The 22252-nt window shown below is 38.9% G+C and overlaps 1 protein-coding gene across 1 annotated transcript; it reads left to right on the forward strand.

Annotated features, from left to right (window-relative positions):
* The first annotated feature begins 2049 nt into the window (after window positions 1–2049).
* On the forward strand, window positions 2050–16258 carry LOC132158016 (WD repeat-containing protein 26-like). The gene is made up of 13 exons (XM_059567260.1): window positions 2050–2607; window positions 3977–4076; window positions 4675–4731; window positions 4807–4943; window positions 6941–7038; window positions 8389–8545; window positions 8959–9097; window positions 10456–10596; window positions 10669–10788; window positions 11638–11783; window positions 11858–11936; window positions 15764–15893; window positions 15968–16258. The coding sequence occupies exons 1-13, from the start codon at window positions 2366–2368 to the stop codon at window positions 16204–16206; spliced, it is 1785 nt and encodes a 594-aa protein (XP_059423243.1). The 5' UTR covers window positions 2050–2365; the 3' UTR covers window positions 16207–16258.
* Window positions 16259–22252: the final 5994 nt, after the last annotated feature.

Raw genomic sequence — 22252 nt, forward strand, 5'->3', positions numbered from 1 at the left:
ACCCTGATCTTCAAATTCAAAAAGTTTCCACTCCCGGCTCTTAATGCATGGGTTTTCCTTCTGGAGCATCAGTGAGCGTCTGAACCTTCTGTAATAGTTACATACGAGTCCCTCAGTTGTCCTCGGTGTGAAAAGATGGATCTCAAAATCATACAGTCATTGTTGGAAAGGGTTCAAATACACAAAAATGCAGGAAAAACAAAGAATTTGTGGATTTTGAAGGATTTTTCTGAAGAACAGCAGGCAATATTATTTTCTCTTGTGGACTACGTAAACATATTTTATGTGAAATATCATATTCCGGTCAGTTCTAAATAAACAATAGCATGCATTTTGTATGATCCCTCTTATTTTGGTAAAATACTTAACATTTAGCAAAATGTTAAAGGGGGATGTAAATTTTTGACCCCATTAAGTTTTACTACATTTATTATACTATCAATGTAATTAGTAATAAAAAAAAAATACTGTACAAAATTCTAAAAATAAAACCCAAAGCACTTTCACTGGTGGTCTCAGGCTTTTGGCCCTCTTTATACATCCTAGTGTTTCTCGCGTGCCAAATACATGCCACTGTGTGCGTCAGTTTGTGGTACTCTGAGGATGCAAGTATAGCAGAGGTGTATGAGTATCACTGTGAACGGGTTCATTGTGCTTGTCATTCATGGGCAGTATTGCAGGGATGAACGTTTCTTAGTTCAGAATATATTCCCTACGGTGTCTTTCCTCAAGGATTAGATGAATGTGCAATAGTTTATTCTTTTACGGCATTCTGCTCTCCGGTACAGTTTTCAAAAGAGCCCTCTTCTCCCAGCAAGTCATATTTTTATATTATGATGTAAAGTTGTAGTTAAAGAGTATTGTACAAAGAGACAGGACGCTAGAGGCTGGATCGGTGTGTCTTATAAACAGTTCATTTATTAACAATGTCAGGAACCTTCTCTGTCGGTAAGCAGAAATGCGTTTGATTGTGACTTTCAGATGTTGGAATGGTTTATGAAGGCATGACATTGTGGCCAATTGCTGTGGTTTGATGCAGGATTTTGCTAAAATTTGATATTTTTGAATTATCCTTAGATATGGAATAAAATGGCACTTTGAATGATCTGTTACCAAATGCTGTCTGAGTTTGATTATTTTAAATGTTTAAATTTGAAATGTTTCATTAAACAGCATTTTTGAATTTATTCAACGTAATGGCTCACTAAATTCCATTAAAAGTTTGGTAATATGGTATTACAACATTTTCATCAACAAAATAATTAAAGCTACATATAAAGTTCTGCTGTTTCGAGGCAAACTGATATTTATAATTGATTGAGAGAACAGTTGACAGCTGTTTGGACAAAATAGTTCTTTAACAATGTTTGCATTACTCCCTTGATATAGTTGTTAAAACCAGGACTTTAAAAGCTTCTTCATTTATGATTCTGCTGAAAAAGTTGGTTTGCTGGTCTGGTTTTGGAGGAGTTTTAGGCACTTGTTCTGGGAGACCAGCAAACCAACTTTTTTGGCAAAAACTGGTTTTTGCTCTCCTGTCCCAGAAACATCTGCATTTTACAGTATGTTCACGACACCTCGCAAGCCTTCGAAAGCACACACAAAAGAAATATATTAAAATATTAGGGTAATATTTCATTTTAAAGACCGATTCTCACTATTAACTAGCATGCATATTATTAGCATATTGACTGTTTATTAAAACACACGAAAACATACCAAAATTACCATGATATTACTATAGTTTTGTAGACATAGCTTAATTATTTTATATTTTTGACGGTGTGCTATATATAAATATTGTTAGGCCTATTTTCAATGTAAAAACAGTCATACCAGCATTATCTGTAACAGTATTATTGGATACAAAACGTTTCTGTAAGTCAACTAGAGAAGTGCATTATCCCTGCAGAAAAGAAGTTTTCTTGAGTGTGGCTTTATGATTCTAGAGAGTTCAAGGTTGTTGCGGCGCTTCCGATGACGTCATCGCGCACCGACCGACGTCCGTAATGGACCTGCAGCTGTTCTCTGACAAACAATAACAAGAGCGAACGGCGTCGGCTTCCGTGTCTGTAACCGCGCTGATATCGATGCTGTGAGGGGTCTCGACTCTGACATCGCCGGCGAGGAAACTCTGGCTTCCGCTGCCTCCTCCTCCGACTCGGAAACCGGCGGAGCTTCGCCGCCACCGCGGAAGAAAAGCCGAGGCTCGGCGGCGGAGGGAGCAGGAGAGAGCGGTGCGTCTGCTGCCGGGATCACGGGCCTCTCTGCGGCGTCTCTCCCAACCCCCCACCAGCGCTCGGACATCCGTCTCAATCACAGCCTGCGGTCGCGCAGATCCGCCACTGTAACTTCGTTTTATAAGATGCAGGCCAACGGGACCGGAGCACAGGAACCGGAGCCGGAGTCCTGCAGGAACGGGGAGTCCTCGTCCTCCGCCGCGGGAGCGGTGCACTCCAACGGTTTGCTGTCCTCCGCGAATAACGGACTGCCGTCCATCGAGAGCCCTGCGTCTGACAGCAGCACGAAGAAGAAGAAACGACTGTCCCAGAGCGACGAGGACGTGATCCGGCTCATCGGACAACATCTCCGTGGGCTGGGACTCGAGTAAGTGACGCTCCGCCGCGATCAGCGGGTTATTACTGGATCGGTCACGGTGCTGTCAGTGCGGCTCTGATCGTGTCAGTGGCGTGTGTGTTTCATCATGCTGTCGGTGGTGTTTCTGATGTATTCGTGTTTGACGATGATTCTTGTAACGTGTCAGTGCTGCTGTTACTGTTTTCACAACAGCGTCAGTGGTGTTTATGTTGTTATGATCGTGTCAGTTGTGTTTTTCTACCAAGTCAGTGGTTTTATTGTTTTTTTTTTTAATAACAGTGTCAGCAGTGATCGTAATATTTATATTTTGTATCATGTCAGTGAATTATTATTATTATTATTATCATTATAGATTAGTGGTGTTTTTATCTTTTCACAATGGTGTCAGTAGTGTTCTTGTGATGTCAGTGCCGTTGTTGTTTTCACAGCTGTGTCAGTGGTGTTTTTGTACAAACTCAGTGGTTTTATTGTTTTTTCAATAACCGTGTCAGCAGTGTTTCATCAGCAGTGATAGTAATATTTATATTTTGTAACATGTCAGTGGAATTATTTTTTTTTTTTAGATTACTGAGTAATGTTTTTGTACCACGTCAGTGGTTTTCGTGTTTTTCAATAAGTATCAGTAGTGTTTTAGTCTTTTTTTCACGATGTCAGTAGTGTTCTTGTAATATGCTGTTTGATGGATTTATTTTGATAATTTTTAGTGGTGTTTTAATGCTTTCATGAAGATATCAGCAGTGTTTTCTGCTTTAATAATAGTGTAATAATAGTGACTGTTAAGATGTTGCAGTGGTATTTTTTGTATGTACATGCTAATGTTTCTCTAAATTACCAGACACTCTATAATATGATATTGTTTTAGCCAATACAGTATAATTTAAGATACTGTATAATTAAAGAGCCAGGACCGGACCGAGTACACAAGACCTTCAAAATAACAAAAATAACAAACAATAACTTGTTTTGTTGTGTATTTATACATGTCTAGTTTATTAGTTTACTGGTTCAGTTGTTATTGTTGACAAGGTAAAAGCAAGGTAAAATAGCTTTATTGCAGTATGTCTTGCCTAGTATAAACTGTCCTGTTCTCTTTTGGTGTAGAGAAGCAGGTGAATTGAGTAGGAGAGGTGTTCCTTTCTAGGAAATGACACATTCAGGAGTTTATATGTTAATTATTGTGTTCATGAATCAAACACTGCCTTCTTGTTGCTAGGAGATTGAGACTGTGTGTGTGTGTGTGTGTGTGTGTGTGTGTGTGTGTGTGTGTGTGTGCGTGCAGAAATATAACATTCTGAATCAGTTCTGTAATCCTGAGGCTATCGTGTGAAGGGAGCATGAATTCACGTCACAATATTTATTAACATCTTTCATGTTTCAGTCAAACGGTGGACCTGTTGATGCAGGAATCGGGCTGTAGACTTGAGCATCCTGCTGCTACCAAGTTCAGGAATCATGTGATGGAGGGAGAATGGGAGAAGGTGAGTCTTCACGTGGCCAGTCTGTTCCTCTCGACATGTTCTGACATGAATGCTGTAACATTAATGGCCATGCTAGTGAGTGATTGACATGTGTTTACAATAGCACTTTCATAGCAGTAAAGTAGTTAAAGAAGGGCATGTACTACTCGGATACAAATCTGAGTAACACGCCTGATAGCCATTGTCATGATGACAACCTTTATTCATCATCCATCTTTTTAATCACTGCATTTTAAGCAAGTTGTTTCTTGTCTTTTAACAATCACATCTTTTTATAGTATAAATGCTGGCTCTCATACAAGATGCACAATTTTTTTATTTTTTAATCAGCAACAGTTTTATAATTTAACAACGGGCTTTAGAGGATAGTTAATAATAGCTCATAAAAACAGTTCGCAGGAATCGGAGCTGGAACCAGAATCATTAAACTGCTTATGATTCCCATAAATAGCTAGTAGGATTACTCCTTTGTGTGTTTCTAAACTTTGCCCTTTTTGTGTATGTAATGGTCATGTGGGTCACAACGAGCCAAACAAGCAACAGATAAGGGTTTGTGAACATGTGAAAACTCAGTTAATGTGTGTGTGTTTTCTGTCAGGCTGAGAGCGACCTGAACGAGCTGAAAGCACTGATGCATTCCCCCAGCGCTGTGGTGGTAAGAGTCACACACCTCTGATCCTCTGCACATCGCTGTATGAGCGTCCTGACTGCTGTTCTCCTGTGTGTCCAGCGGATGAAGTTCCTGCTCCTGCAGCAGAAGTATCTGGAGTATCTGGAGGACGGGAAGATTCTGGAAGCGCTGCAGGTGCTCCGAGCCGAACTCACGCCCCTGAAGTACAACACTGAACGCATCCACGTCCTCAGCGGGTATCACACACCACTACTATTTTGGGGGCATTAGAACATTGAAGTCATTTCCTCATTTGTCTGAATGTCTTATTCAAAGGCATCCTGTCATAAGAAAGCAACTGAAAGAAATTCTGCCGGTGTGCTGCCAGCTCCAGATGGTCAAAATATATACATTTTATGCTTTTAAGAACCCTCCAAAGAATTGTGTACTCTACTAAAAAACGTATAGTTACAGTGTAATTAGTACGGAGTAATATAAATGAACTCATGTGCTTTCTGTAGGGTTTGGTTTAGGGTTAGTTTCTGGTAATTATGCATCATTTTCTGTTCATGTAACATAACTTCACTGCCAGTCAAAAGTTTTGAACAGTAAGTCTCTTCTGCTCACCAAGCCTGCATTTATGTGATCTGAAATACAGCCAAATCTGTAAATTTGTGAAATAATTTTACTATGTAAAATAACTGCTTTCTATTTGAATGTATTTTTTATTTCTGTGACTTATTTCGCTTTATTTTCAGCATCATTACTCCAGTCTTCAGTGTCACATGATCCTTCAGAAATCATTCTGATATGCTGATTTAATTTTTAAGAGTCGAGTAGGTCATGAAAAAGTTAATTTGGTCTGATTTTAGACCTCGGTGCAGGGTAATTATCGCTAACAAAAAACTAAAACCAAATGACTAAATTAAAGAACTTTTTAAAGTGATTTTATTTCAGCTAGTTGTCAAAGCAAACCTTTCTCATTTTGATTTAATTTACAAAAATAAATCAAACTAAATAAACTAAAACTTGCATAAACATATTTATAAAAAACATACAGACACAACAAAATCACTCACATTTTAAAGCAAAATCCAATTGTGATTTTATATCCCGCAGTTCTGACTTCCTTCCTCAGAATTGTGAGATATGAACACGCAGTTGCATTTTTCATTTCTGAGGGGAAACACGCAATCCTGACATTTTCTTGCAATGACCAGTTTACATCACGCAATTATGAATAAATAGTCACTATTGCGAGACGTGCGAAGTGAGTCACTTTTTTACTTTTTTATTCAGTAATGGAAACAAGCTTCCATAAAAAAAGATCTAATTAAAAAATAAACAAAAAGCATTATATGTATTATGCCTAAATAAGACTTATTCATTGAGAATAGTAAAAGGATTAATCTTGATGTGATTTGCAGAATATTAATCCAGATTCAGAATTTAACCTTCCTGTGTCCCATGTGTATTTTTGTAATGAACACTCACAGTTAAAAGCGATGAGGCATACAGCTTGAAAGAGAGTCTGACAGCTAGTTCTGCTCCTTGATTCTAATTGGTTGAGCCGCGTTCAAAGCTGTTCTTAGTTGCTTCACCCTTAGCTGTCATAAATTTACTGTAAACTAGGGATGCTCGATATTATCAGACCAATATCGGAATCAGCCGATAACGGCTTTAAATATAAATATCGGCATTGGCCTGAGATGAAAAATTATGCTGATAAGAGCAATACATTAAATAACACATGCTAGCAGTTAGGTCAGCTATTGATATAGTTTATATTTTTTTAACAAATTATGAACTCTAAAAGATTTTCAGAATTTTTACAACTCTTTTGCAATAGACCGTTTACAAATGTTAAATCATAAAATACAATTTTAAGGTTACAACTGCATCTTTCTGAAAAAAAGGGGGGAAAAACGCAGTGATTTTTAGATTTATTGTTATTTTCAAATCTTCAATGTACTGTCATTATAAAATAACTTTATTATTGTTTATTTAATTCTAACAAATAAGTTATTGTTAAAAACGAACCAAAATGTAAAATAATTATATATCGGTTATCGGCCAAAAAGAGTTGAAAATTATCGGCATATCGGATATCGGCAAAAACCCAATATGGTGCATCCCTCACAGTTAAAAGCGCCTCACACATGAGGCATAGAGCTTGTAAGAGAGTCTGACAGCTGTGTGGCTCCAGCCTGATGTGATCAGTGTGTGCTGTTGTTCATCACGGTGTCTGCTGTAGGTACCTGATGTGCAGTCTTCCCGATGACCTGCGAGCTAAAGCAGAGTGGGAAGGCAAAGGGACGGCCTCACGATCCAAACTCCTCGACAAGCTGCAGAGTGAGTTCACATGAACTTTCCCTTGATCCTGTAGCTATAACTAATACATTTAAGGGAAATATCCATAAGTGGGCAAATTGACTTTTAGATCTATTCTCTGATCATTTGGACACTTGACCATAATGTTTTGTTTTGTTTATTAATTAATTATTGTACCTTGATCATTACACAGTGGAAAGAACATCAACACGATTGCTAACAGGACTGAAATAAAAAGCTGAAGTGGGATGTTGAGGTTCATTTTAGTGTTATGTCAATGATGCTATCTTTTGTAGTTTGAGCAAACCGGATATTTTAACAAAATATTCGACCAAACGCTCACTGCTGAACCTTACTGAAATGACTGAAACACAATGTGAGGGTTAAACTATTCACCAGCTAAAATATGTCCATGACAGTGTTTTGTTGAAAACTTTACAGTTAATAATGAAAATTAAGAAAATGTTCTTATTAAAGATCTTCTCTACAAAAATGTCAACATTGGCTTAATTATTTAATTTAAACGATTTAACATTCACCCCAATGTTCATTTAATTGTTATTTTAAAAAAAAAGAAGAAATTTCTGTATTTTCAGAAAAGTGAGTTTAATATTTATGAATTTAGATATGAGAGGCTGTGAGAAGTTGTTAGACACACAATAAAATGTTTATTATTCAGCAGATTCATTAAGATGCAGTGTTTCCCACAGATTACACTCTATGTGTGGTGGCACATAGGAGAAATATATATGTATATAATGTAAATATAAAACAGCAGACTGGCTTATTGAAAGAGCAAATTCAGTCTCTGCCAGCAGGAGGCGCTTTAGGAGCGGCAGAACTAGTGGTTTCCCCAGTAACGGCTGTAAACAAACTGCATGAACGCTGCTTTATCACTCATTATAGAAAAGATGAAATGAAAATGACATCAAAAAAAGATACATTTATATAAAAACAGCCGAGCCGTGTTTTGACTTTGAAACGTGCAGTGCTCATGTTTATTCAACGAAATCAAAGCCTTTTGGGAAAATTATTTTCTATCTGAGAATTATTTTTATTATTATTATTTGTTTAAACATTATTAATATGATTCACTATTTCATTCATCGGTTCACTCCCTCCTGTCTTCATCCCCTATTTTTTCCCTCTTTTAACAGTTTCAAGTAATTCTTTTCTTCAGCTAGGGTTCGGGTCAGTTCGGTTTCAGTTCAGCCAATCCAGGAGATGAACTGAATCGGGTTGGAGGGACCCGAGTAGTCTCAATCAGAGATGTGACTTTGACTTGATGTCCTGTGTTGGCTGAATTGAGATGAAACTGAGTCTAACCCTGCGTGGCCTCGGCTCTGTCTCTCTCTCGTGTCTCTCTTACAGCGTTTCTGCCCCCGTCTGTGATGTTGCCGCCCCGTCGTCTGCAGACACTCCTGCGGCAGGCCGTGGAGCTGCAGAGAGACCGCTGTCTCTACCACAACACCAAACTGGACAGCGGACTGGACAATGTGTCTCTGCTCATAGACCACGTGTGCAGCAGGTACAGCTTGGTGTTCATGCAAATTATATGAACGAGGTCAGACATCAGCTCTGTTCCGAGCTCTAGTGAGTCTGCTAGCATTGTTTTAATATCTGGTAGCACTTTAGATTAGGGTTAAGAGTTTTCCCTCAATAAACTCCTGATTTGCTGCTTTTTGATAGTAAGTAAGGTAGTTGTGTTTACTTCTTTGAGTAGGCAACATGCTATTATTATAATTAACTTAGCAACATCGAATATGTTTGTCTTCTGATACCAAAATTAGTGTGAGATTTCATCGGTCCTGAAACGGCTCGGCTCACTTTGTGTTGGAACAGAGCAGTGGTCAAATGTTTATATATATAGAGATTGTGGCATTGCATTTGTCAGTGTAGTCTGATGTAGGCTCTCTAAAAAGCGTTGACTGTGATCTCCAGGAAACAGTTCCCCTGCTACACCCAGCAGATCTTGACAGAGCACTGCAATGAAGTCTGGTTCTGTAAATTCTCCAACGACGGCACCAAACTGGCCTCGGGGTCCAAAGACACAACAGTCATCATTTGGCAGGTTGACCCTGTGAGTGACCTTTCCCTGATGAAATAACCAGTGCTGGATAGATAACTTGTACTGATTCCAAAGTACATGAGAAAAGTTGTAGTCTGTAACGTAATCCATTACATTGCACATTTGAATTAATATAAGCAGACTACTTTTTGAATTTACTTTTCTTTTATCACATTTATTTAAAAAAGAAAATATTGTACCATATTAATATAAAATTACACAGAAATAGTCTTTTTTTACATTTGCTGTTATTATCAACATGAACTGTTGTTAAACACATGTCAATTAAACATCACAATATATCAAGGTGAAGGAGCTGCAGGGAGATAATAATTAAATGAAGGCATAAAAATGTAAAATAAATGGTTTTAGAATAACAATCAAAATAAAACACTTAGTAAAAAAATGAAATATTTAATGTGACCGTTGATTAACGAGAACCGTGAACATGCAAATGTGTTGCTTAATGTAAACGTATTACCTTATGATATTAGGTAAAATTTTAAAAGAAGAATTAGGGAGAATGAATCAATTATGATTAATTTATTGCTATCGTGTGAATAATGTAATCAGTAAAAAAGTAACTAATCTGATTATGAATACTTTAAAATGTAATTTATAAAACGGATAGTTCTGGTCCTTGATTCTAATTGGTTGAGCCGCATTCAAAGCTGTTCTAAATTGCTCCTCGTCTTGGCTATCAACGCCTCTTAGCTGTCATAAATTCACTGTAAACTAGGGATGCTCGATATTATCAGACCAATATCGGAATCGGCCGATAACATCTTTAAAAGTAAATATCGGCATCATCCTGATATGAAAAATAATGACGATAAGAGCAATACATTAACTCACACATGCTAGCAGTTAGATTTATATTTTTTTAAACAAATTATGAGCTCTAAAATATTTTCAGATTTTTTCACCGTTTATAAATGTTAAATCATAAAACAAAATTTTAAGGTTACAACTGCATATTTCTGAAATTTTTTTTAAAATAACGCAGTGATTAATATAGTTTATTTATAGTTATTTTCAAATTTTCAATGTACTGTCATTATAAAATAACTTAATTTTTGTTTATTTAATTCTAACAAATAAGTTATTTTTAAAAACGAACCAAAATTAAAAATAATTATATATCGGTATCGGTTATCGACCAAAAAAGGAGTTATCGGCATATCGGATATCGGCAAAAATCCAATATCGTGCATCCCTACTGTAAACCACGGCTTCTTGGGGCTTATTGCTTTAATAATCTAATTACAAGTACTCAATTTTGGAATCTGATTATGTAATCCAGATCACATGTAATCAATTATAACCCAGCATTAGATGCCAGAGTCTGATGGTCTGAGGTGTTTTGGCAGGATTCTCACCAGCTCAAGCAGCTGAAGACGTTGGAGGGTCATGCCTATGGGGTTTCCTATCTGGCCTGGAGCCCCGACGACACGTATCTGATAGCGTGCGGCCCGGACGACTGCTCCGAGCTCTGGCTGTGGAACGTGCAGGTGAGGGTCTCGCCCACTCAATTTCCTTCCACCGACTCATCTCGTGTTTAATCCGCCGCTCTGCTCCTCCAGACAGGGGAACTGAGAACTAAAATGAGCCAGTCCCATGAGGACAGCCTGACCAGCGTGGCCTGGAATCCAGATGGCAAGCGTTTCGTTACCGGAGGTCAGAGAGGCCAGTTCTACCAGTGTGTAAGTGCTGCTGTACAGTAACAGTTGTCGCATAGAATAAGGTCATATTTCAGCTTGACATCAAAAGGAAAAAGTAAGAAATCATAGTGAATGAAAATAGTCATTTTATTTTGCATTAGGCAGAATATTGGCATTTGGTATTAACTGGATATACTTTTTAATGCACAATTCTACACAATTTACCTTTTTTCCAAGAACAAATAATCACTTTTTAATATACTGATCAAACAAACACTGATATTTTTTTTATTATTAAAACCAGCTTAGATTGAAGTAAAGAGAATTTGTGCTCAGTTTTCATTAAAATAATGTAAAAGTGTATTTAAAAAATAAATATTAAATATAGATCTAAAAAAACAGATTCACTGCTGTTCAGACATTTGGGGTCATAAGATACAAAAAAGGCTGAATTTTTTATGAATAAAAAATACTTAATAAAAAACGTAACGTAAAAAAACCCGTAATATTTTGAGATATTATTACAGTTTAAAATAACCATTTTCTGTGTGAATATATTGTAAAATGTAATTTATTCCTCTGATCAAAGCTTAATCTTCAGCATCATTACTCCAGTTTAATATGCTGATTTGCTGCTCAAGGAACATTATTATTATTATTATCAGTGTTCTGGAAACCATGATATATCTTATTTTTCAGGATTCTTTGGTGAATTTAAATGTCAAAATGCATCCAATTTTTCAACTTACTCAAACCAAACCTTTAACAAACTTGTGCGTGTGTATATTTTTGCAGTGAAATATGAGATTGACCCAGTGAGAGTTCTGGTGCAGTTTAAGGCACACATTGCTAAGTGATGGTAAATGGTGACGTGTTGATGTTTTCGGTCAGGATCTGGACGGAAACCTGCTGGACTCCTGGGAGGGCGTCCGTGTTCAGTGTCTGTGGTGTGTGAGTGACGGCAGGACAGTTCTGGCCTCTGATACACACCAGCGCATCCGTGGATATAACTTTGAAGATCTGACCGACAGGAACATGTACGTTGACTGCGTTTATCACTCATAGATCTCATTACAGCTTTTGGTGTGAGTTTGATTGTGGTCTCTCACAGAGTTCAAGAGGACCATCCGATCATGTCCTTCACCGTGTCAAAGAGCGGGAGATTAGCTCTGTTAAATGTCGCAACTCAGGTGAGTATGAACTTTTATGCACTGATGCCTCACTTATTATTATGAATTTGTTATGAACACTCTGAGATCGTGGTGTGATTCTAGCAATCTATTTAATAAAAGTGCGTTCAGGGAATCACCCAATTATGATTCTGACTTGAGAATTCTATGAGAATGCTGACGTTCTCATAGAACTCTTCATTGCAATTTTCGGAATGTTGATATAGTTATGATTCTTTGTGTGGAACATTGTTCATTGTTAATGCTTTAACTGCTATTAAGTAAAACAACTTTTTTGTAAACCGTTACCACATTACATTAGTTTTTGGTTATGCCGCTCATATCCAATAGGAATGTTTGACTTATTGCTCCCACAATTAAAGTAATAAGTCAGGGTGTCATTTAGGCCCAATCCCAATTCTACCCCTTAGCCCTTCCCCTTTCCCCTACCCCTCCGTTTCATGCGTTCATGTGAAGGGGTAGAGGTGTCTCGATTCTCTTTTGGTTGGAGGGGTAGGGGGAAGGGGAAGGGTCCGATAGCCCTTCAAACGAAGATTTTTCGGGACCACACTTCAAACGAAGGGGTATGAATTATCTCAACAACATGGCTGCTACAGCGAACAAAAAGATACATAACTGTAAGCTTTTTTGTGATAAATAAAGATTTTAACGAAAAGTAATCATTTGTTTTATGTCACATTCAATTGTGAGTTCATATTAACGGTCATGTTACTCAAAGAAATCTTTGTAAAAATCGCTAATATTGGCTAACGTCATATCATTACAGACTGCATGCTAGTGCCACAGCATATGTCTGATCAGGGCCATAACTGCCGTAGACACTGATGGGGGCTAATCCCCCAATAATTAGAAATCGCTAAACCATTTTCTCAAATACTGCCTATTAGAGAGAGAGAGAGAGAGAGAGAGAGAGAGAGAGAGAGAGAGAGAGAGAGAGAGAGAGAGAGAGAGAGAGAGAGAGAGAGAGAGAGAGAGAGAGAGAGAGAGAGAGAGAGAGAGAGAGAGAGAGAGAGAGAGAGAGAGAGAGAGAGAGAGAGAGAGAGAGAGAGAGAGAGAGAGAGAGAGAGAGAGAGAGAGAGAGAGAGAGAGAGAGAGAGAGAGAGAGACCATTTTCTCAAATACTGCCTATTCGAGAGAGAGAGAGACCATTTTCTCAAATACTGCCTATTCGAGAGAGAGAGAGACCATTTTCTCAAATACTGCCTATTCGAGAGAGAGAGAGACCATTTTCTCAAATACTGCCTATTCGAGAGAGAGAGAGACCATTTTCTCAAATACTGCCTATTCGAGAGAGAGAGAGACCATTTTCTCAAATACTGCCTATTCGAGAGAGAGAGAGACCATTTTCTCAAATACAGCCTATTCGAGAGCGAGAGAGACCATTTTCTCAAATACAGCCTATTCGAGAGCGAGAGAGACCATTTTCTCAAATACAGCCTATTCGAGAGCGAGAGAGACCATTTTCTCAAATACTGCCTATTCGAGAGAGAGAGAGAGAGAGACCATTTTCTCAAATACTGCCTATTCGAGAGAGAGAGAGAGAGAGACCATTTTCTCAAATACTGCCTATTCGAGAGAGAGAGAGAGAGAGACCATTTTCTCAAATACTGCCTATTCGAGAGAGAGAGAGACCATTTTCTCAAATACTGCCTATTCGAGAGAGAGAGAGACCATTTTCTCAAATACTGCCTATTCGAGAGAGAGAGAGACCATTTTCTCAAATACAGCCTATTCGAGAGCGAGAGAGACCATTTTCTCAAATACAGCCTATTCGAGAGCGAGAGAGACCATTTTCTCAAATACAGCCTATTCGAGAGCGAGAGAGACCATTTTCTCAAATACTGCCTATTCGAGAGAGAGAGAGAGAGAGACCATTTTCTCAAATACTGCCTATTCGAGAGAGAGAGAGAGAGAGACCATTTTCTCAAATACTGCCTATTCGAGAGAGAGAGAGAGAGAGACCATTTTCTCAAATACTGCCTATTCGAGAGAGAGAGAGAGAGAGACCATTTTCTCAAATACTGCCTATTCGAGAGAGACCATTTTCTCAAATACAGCCTATTCGAGAGAGACCATTTTCTCAAATACTGCCTATTCGAGAGAGAGAGAGACCATTTTCTCAAATACAGCCTATTCGAGAGAGAGAGAGACCATTTTCTCAAATACTGCCTATTCGAGAGAGAGAGAGACCATTTTCTCAAATACTGCCTATTCGAGAGAGAGAGAGACCATTTTCTCAAATACTGCCTATTCGAGAGAGAGAGAGACCATTTTCTCAAATACTGCCTATTCGAGAGAGAGAGAGACCATTTTCTCAAATACTGCCTATTCGAGAGAGAGAGAGACCATTTTCTCAAATACTGCCTATTCGAGAGAGAGAGAGACCATTTTCTCAAATACTGCCTATTCGAGAGAGAGAGAGACCATTTTCTCAAATACTGCCTATTCGAGAGAGAGAGAGACCATTTTCTCAAATACTGCCTATTCGAGAGAGAGAGAGAGAGAGAGACCATTTTCTCAAATACTGCCTATTCGAGAGAGAGAGAGAGAGAGAGACCATTTTCTCAAATACTGCCTATTCGAGAGAGAGAGAGAGAGAGAGACCATTTTCTCAAATACTGCCTATTCGAGAGAGAGAGAGAGAGAGAGACCATTTTCTCAAATACTGCCTATTCGAGAGAGAGAGAGAGAGAGAGACCATTTTCTCAAATACTGCCTATTCGAGAGAGAGAGAGAGAGAGAGACCATTTTCTCAAATACTGCCTATTCGAGAGAGAGAGAGAGAGAGACCATTTTCTCAAATACTGCCTATTCGAGAGAGAGAGAGAGAGAGACCATTTTCTCAAATACTGCCTATTCGAGAGAGAGAGAGAGAGAGAGACCATTTTCTCAAATACTGCCTATTCGAGAGAGAGAGAGAGAGACCATTTTCTCAAATACTGCCTATTCGAGAGAGAGAGAGAGAGAGAGAGACCATTTTCTCAAATACTGCCTATTCGAGAGAGAGAGAGAGAGCGAGAGAGACCATTTTCTCAAATACTGCCTATTCGAGAGAGAGAGAGAGAGAGAGAGAGAGAGACCATTTTCTCAAATACTGCCTATTCGAGAGAGAGAGAGAGAGAGAGACCATTTTCTCAAATACTGCCTATTCGAGAGAGAGAGAGAGAGAGACCATTTTCTCAAATACTGCCTATTCGAGAGAGAGAGAGAGAGAGAGAGACCATTTTCTCAAATACTGCCTATTCGAGAGAGAGAGAGAGAGAGACCATTTTCTCAAATACTGCCTATTCGAGAGAGAGAGAGAGAGAGAGACCATTTTCTCAAATACTGCCTATTCGAGAGAGAGAGAGAGAGAGAGAGAGATATATATATATGGATGTTGTGTGTATTCGCGTCTGCGTTTATCTTTTTAGAGTGAGTTCACTTAAAAACAGTGATTGTATCCTCTCGTTGCTGGAAAATATAATGTAGCGATCCAGTATTTAAACTGTATTTAATAAAAGTCTTGGGGCAGTGTTGACAAGTTTATTTTCTCCTGGATGTGTGAGCTGCGCGATTTCTGATATGTGTGTGTGTGTGTGTGTCAGTAAGCAGCGCATTAATACAGAACGATAATTAAAGGCTCTAATGCACACCAGTGTAGGCGTGTATTGTAAGAGCTAGACGACGAATGATGACATGTGACCGCATAATAGTGGTGTCCCAATCCTTAGGGGAATATTTTCTCCCTTACCCCTTGACACTCTGTTTCAAGGGACAAGGGGAAGGGGTATAAAATAGAATTGGGATTGGGCCTTAGTCTCAGCGCTGAGTGTTTGTGTCTGCAGGGAGTTCATCTGTGGGACCTGCAGGACCGTGTGTTAGTCAGGAAGTACCAGGGTGTGACTCAGGGCTTCTACACCATACACTCCTGCTTTGGCGGCTACAACGAAGACTTTATCGCCAGTGGCAGTGAAGGTAAGGACGTCTGCGTCTCAGTATAACGGACTGAAGGCATCCAGCAGAGATCTGATCTGTGTGTTCATCTCTAGATCACAAAGTGTACATCTGGCACAAGCGCAGCGAGCTGCCCATAGCGGAGCTGACGGGTCACACGCGCACAGTCAACTGTGTGAGCTGGAACCCTGTGCTGCCGGGCCTGATGGCCAGCGCCTCGGACGACGGCACCCTGAGGGTCTGGGGTCCCGCACCCTTTCTGGACTCGCAGGAGACCGAGGGGCTCACCGGTACGAAACCCCTCATCAGTCAACATGCTGCTCGTTTGTCGTAACGTCAAATTGTTAAACTCCATCTGAAAAATATTTGGCTGGTAAACTATGAAACGAGTTTAAACAGCATTTTTTTATATTATGCATGATTTTTTTATGAGCTCATACGAGTAAGAGATTTATATTTGTACTACTGTACCACTGGGACATTTAAAATGAACTAGCAAAGGCAAAAAAAAAAAAAAAACCTAAATGGAGTAAAATAGTATTTAATGAGTTGAACTTAAATATGCACGTTCGCACATTACACATTCAAATAAAACAAAAGAATGAAAAACAGTAAACCTGAAAATAAAATAAATAAACAAATGGACAAGCAACACGTCCACTACACAGATGAGGTTATTACAGTTAACTGAAACTATAACCATAAAAATAAATTAATAAATTGTTACTTGAAATAAAATCAAATTTAATTAAAAAAAAAAAAAGCGAACTTAATTTCAGCTAGTTTCAGTAACATTTCTCATTTCCCCTTCACATTTTTGTTTAGTGTTACTGAAATAAAAATAACAAAACTAAATCAATTAAACTAAACTGTATAGATATAAAAAAAAATGCAAAAATGTTTAGTATAATTAAGAATGTGGCTGGTATTAAATATTAAGTAGATTGTCAAGTTAAATTGTCATGATACTGAAATGAAAATATACAGTTACATACATTTTTATTGTGTACCTGGCTGTTTTCATCACAAACTGAAGTGCAGGGAAATTAAAATTAGATTTGAGCCGAACATCTATGTTCTAGTGTACTCATAATTCAATGTTATCAGATAAAAAAAAAAGGGTAAAATTATAGTTAGGAAATTTCCCGATTTTTTTATTACTTTTTTTAACCAAGAAAGAAAGACCAACTGAGCTACCAATGATGTTATATATGCTTTTGATGCTTATTGAAGAAATCTGTTCGCATTTTCATATATCAACTCATTTCAACCGTATTCATGCTCAGCAGCAGAACTCCTGATAAAACTACGTTCTGCAAAGAAAGCTTCTCTAATCTGAGAATTAGACAAGAAATTCACACTAAAAAGACTAAGGGCACCACGATCTCTCTGCATTCTCAAACTGTATGCATTTTTTTTTTATATGGGAATTAGCAAGTAGCAAATATTGTGACTGTGACGTATACACCTGCTTAAACTTCCTGTTTCAGTAGGAAATGATACAGAAACAAAAATTTAATTTGTCAAATCATGTCTTGTAGACTTTCGAAATTTTCATAACTACATAAAACTAAAGCCAATATAGAATATCAATAAGGAATAAAATTTTTTATATAAATATATATATATATATATATATATAATTTAAAAAAAAAAAAATATTTTATTTTTTAAACTAGATAATTAGCAAAGTAAAAATGTGTCGAATCTGGACTTTGTTTTATATATATATATATATATATATATATATATATACAACTGTTAACTGTATCTTTTAAACATGCTTCTGTAATTCAAGTGGCTTTCAGATTGAGGAATGAAACGGTTGCTGTGGTTTTGGTCTCCATCTGTGCTTGTCTTCTCCTGTAGAGAACTATAGCATGGACAGTTGATGTTGACTCTGGAGCAGATGTCCACTTTGGAAAATATACAGTGAGACACACTATAGACTTTGTGAATGAAGAACGAGAAATGAAGTAAATCTAACAGCAGACAGATGTTTTCTCCTGGCGGTTTCACATCCCCACCCGCAGCGCAGCGGACACATGAAGCCGGCGGCTGTCCTTCATCATCTGACTTCACATCCGTGTGGCGGCACCAAACGCACACGCTACACGCCTCGCCGAGGACACGCCCTCCTTGGCTCAAGCTCCTCCCCCTCCCCTACACTGCATCCTGAGTGGACGACTGCCTCCTGAAGCCACACCCACCCCCACACACGCCAATGTACAAACATCGCTCAGATCGTTATTTATTACGGCTTTAATTTATTATTGTGAATGAATCAAGGCCTCAGGCTTGCTTTGTGTTCTGTACAATATTCACTCAGCGAGGTGACAAAAAAATGTGCAAACTCTCGCACGTGTCGGAGAGAGAACAAAGCATATCTTTATTTTTCAGCATGAACTTCTTTAGCCACCTCGTATGCTTGAACGTAAGTGTCTTCACCAGCAGAGATATAAGAGATTGTTTTCGTTTCCCTCACGACAATTTTAAATGACTGAATTTACAGGCATTTTTTTAACTGATTGATCATTCGTTTCGATTCGAAAAGTAAAATCATGACCCCAATATTTTTCATTGTTTATGGTACTTTATTCTGAGAGTGGGAAGTGATGGATTGTTATTCTTTAGTCTTGAGATGTAAGATTTACGAAAACAGACGCATAACAGGACAGGACAAAACAGGTTTTTTTATGGTCATCGGGGTTGAAGACAAACTAATCTAGACTCGCTAAGATGCTAATGAGACACAAATGAGCCGACGTCACGTTCCACGTGTAAATACGGGCCTGCAGCATGCGTACTTTGCCTTCGTTAGGTGTTCGTAACGTGCTTGAGGTCATTTTTGCAGTGAATGTTCAGGCTCTCGGTGTGAGGCGAGTGATTTTGTTACGGTAAGTACGTCAGAACGGACACCCAAATGTTTCAGATTTCAGTTTCCATGATGTTCGGCCCTTTTTTTTCTTCTCTTTGGTCGTTTCCTCTAGTATTATCACATACTTTTTATGTTGTTTTTTTTTTTCAATACTTTTCGGACATATATGATGACTCATCAGCTTTTTTTAGTTTTATTGGCTTTTATTTTGGGTTATTTGTTTTGCTTTATTGCTTTTTCCCTTGTATTATCATATAACCGATGTCTTGGCAAGTGGCCTCTTAAATGCTTTTTTCTATTGGTGAATTTCTTGTACTTTCGTACCATATGACACATTAGTACACGCAGGTGTACCCCTAAGGATTTAGGTATTTAGAGTGTCATCACTCGCCTACTATGATTCATTCTGTTATTATGTGCTCTTCATATACATAAATATGAAGAATCTATAGATATATAAATATGTGTGTGTATTTCTTGCCATGTATCCTCCCTTACAAATGTTAACCGTTTCTCACCTGCATCAGGTAAACTCCTTGTACAGGTTATTTGCTCCCTGACCAGCTGAACCTGTTCCTTTAGCGAGGAGTGACGCGCACAAACGAAAAGACAAAACAGGTGCATGCAGAAACACCCTCACATATATGTTAGATCTCACCGAATTGTGGTGTTGTACGTTCTGGTTTATGCAATTGAACTTTCCTTTCCTTCTGAATATTTGTGTTTCATTTCAGTCTTAGTTTGAGTTTCTTGTGCTCTGAGGCGGGGTGACGGTAACGGTAGCGCCCTGGTGGAGTTCTGGGCTACGACTAAGTTTATTGCAGTCAGGGTTTGAGGATCTGTTTTGCATTTCAGTGTGTTATTATTCTAAGTGATTGTACTATTATGTAATGTTCTGTAGGAGAGGTGTTATGTATACATACTTTCAATAAAGCATTCAGGGTTTTAAACTATCCGGAGTAAGCCGTTACTTTTGTGGTTTCTGTTCAAATTTGGCATCAATCCTGTAGACATCATATAAGAACCTGTTAGATGAACTGGAATGTTTATGGCTAAAGATTGATATTTTCTTAATTGCAGAGAACGTTTTTAGTTCTTTTAACATTAAAACCATTAAGAAATTGTCTCGATTACTAACATAACCACAGTTCCCTGAGATAACAGGAACGAGCAATGCTCAGTTTAGCTGACACTTTGGGAAAACTCCATTTCTCTGTAATTCTGAAGTCTGATTGAAACACGTTTGTGCTGCTGTGTGAACAAATGGCATTTCAGCCCGCCAAAACCGGTGCAGCCAGCTGCCTATTAAAAGTTGGCACTGAATGCATTTCATCAGAATCTTTCTCCACTCCCTGGTTCAATCTGCCCGGCACATGCACTTTCTTCAGCAAACGAAATTTGTGTTGTGCTCAGGCACCTCAGAGGCTGCGACCTTTTGGCGGTTTATGTAGGCTACCAGTATCATGTTGTCCAAAACAGACCAAGATATGGTAACCCTTCAGGTCTGGCAGAAAGGCTCTGGAAGAACTGCCAACATCTCCAGGCAACTGATACGTCAGTGCTGCTCCAGGATTGACCACGAGCCGATCGCCGGTCTGCCCTTGCACAGAGCTCCCAAACCTGTGTTGGATTTGTCTGTCGTTACTTCCTTCCTCCTGGAGACCAGCTTCAAATCCATTCCTGTCGGGTACAGATGAGGGACTTTCCAAGGGGCCAGGGCCTTGAGATAGCAGTGGGTTCTTGTGGCATCCCAAATGTGGGACAAGACCTGGGATTTCAGCATGTGAAGCAGGCTTTGAAAATTATGTGTACATGAAACTGAATCTGGATACTGGTGAGCCACCGATTTGAACACAAATAACAAAAATGGTCTGTGATGAGGGGCTATCTTGATATACAAGTATGCATGTGTCAGATCCACCGACAAAAAACAATCCCTGTGAAAATATGAGAGAATTTGTTTTAAGGTTAACATCCTGAACTCCTGCTTTATCCTTGCTTAGAGCAAGGATGGGCCTGAGGCCACAACTCTAACTAGGAAGTAGCAGCTGTAAAACCCTGAGCTTGCAGAACCAAGTTCATGACACTCTTTGCCAGCAGACTCTCTACTTTGTATTGGAGAATGCAAGCCACGCTGCCCCTGATTGAAGTTTGGCAGGAAGTGGTGTAAGGCTCGAGAAAACTTCTGAGCCGAGACCGTGGAGTCAAGGAAAACTTTCTTGTCCGTGTTCTTGATCTCCATTAAAATCAGCAAGAGGTGCCACTTAAGAACCACCAGGTTGTCCATTGCCTTAGAGCAGGGGTGTCAAACTCAGTTCCTAGAGGTACACAGCCCTGTAGAATTTAGCTCCAACCCTAATTAAGCACACCCGATCCAGCTAATCACGTCGTTTAAGCTTATTTGAAAAATACATGGTTTGTGTGTTGGAGCAGGTTTGGGACTAAACTCTGCAGGACTGCAGCCCTCCAGGAACTGAGTTTGACTCAGTGAGGATGCATAAGTGTTTGCTCTCCAGACCGGGTCTGGCATCACCTGGCTTACTCTGTGGCAGGGGGCAGAATCCTCTGTAGAGTTCATCTAATCCTCCACATGAATAGTGTTCTTCTCGGTACCCCTAAAGGGACCAAGCAAGGGGTGCTGGGCTTTGTGGAAAAAGAGCACTGGGGAATCCTCTCGCTGTGGAGAGATTGAGACTTATGGGATCTGAGCTGACCTGAGCTTACTCAGACCCATCTGTTTGAGACTCATGCTCTCGCATTGAGAGCAGCTCATCTCAGTGCGTGCAGCCTCTGCATGGGCTCTGCTCCAACAGGAAATGCACATCTGAAGAGTGCTCTGCATGTGCCACATTCGTGGTGAGGCATTTTGTAATAAACATCACAAGAAATATGCTCTCTTAGGTGAAATATGCTCTTTTAGTTTTGCCGGATAGCCATAGAGAAGCACAGTTCTCAGCTGCAAGAGCTGGCAGCTCCATGATCAGCTGCTGGGGCCCTTCTGCGGCGAACAAGAAGGATGCTTCTTTATCTTCTTCTTGGGAGTTAGTGAGGAGATTATCTTCGCGCTGACAGAGAAAGAATATGATGGAATGGCATTCTTGGATTTTGAATCATACTGTGCAGTGAACTGAATATGAATGAATTGTGAAAAAAAGCTATTCATGATAATCCTTTATTTAATAATCCCCATAAACCCAAATATTCAAAAGAACTAAAAAACGATGACAGATCTCACATGCTTACAAACCAAACCCTCCCAAATCAAGTGACATGAACACCTGTTGAACAGTGCTATTCAACGCAGAACACTGACTGATAAAACTCCTCAAAGATCAAGTGACGCTGCGTAGTGTTTGAACAAACCCACACCCCTGCTTACCCAGCATTCATTAACTTCAACATTTGTGAATACACAATTCAAAATCAGAGAAAAGTTATTGTGTAAAGAAAATTACACCTGTTTTTAAGGACCATTTAAATTTTTGTATAGTATCTCGTTGAC

The sequence above is a fragment of the Carassius carassius genome, chromosome 15, assembly GCF_963082965.1.
Source record: "Carassius carassius chromosome 15, fCarCar2.1, whole genome shotgun sequence".
Classification (NCBI taxonomy): Eukaryota; Metazoa; Chordata; class Actinopteri; order Cypriniformes; family Cyprinidae; genus Carassius; species Carassius carassius.

Excerpts from the sequence above, each read along its gene's own strand:
- LOC132158016 (XM_059567260.1), top strand. The coding sequence starts at position 2,366 with ATGCAGGCCAACGGGACCGGAGCACAGGAACCGGAGCCGGAGTCCTGC. Across the intron at positions 10,597-10,668 it reads TCTGGCTGTGGAACGTGCAG|ACAGGGGAACTGAGAACTAA; the intron begins GTGAGGGTCTCG and ends CTGCTCCTCCAG. Across the intron at positions 11,937-15,763 it reads TGTTAAATGTCGCAACTCAG|GGAGTTCATCTGTGGGACCT; the intron begins GTGAGTATGAAC and ends TTGTGTCTGCAG.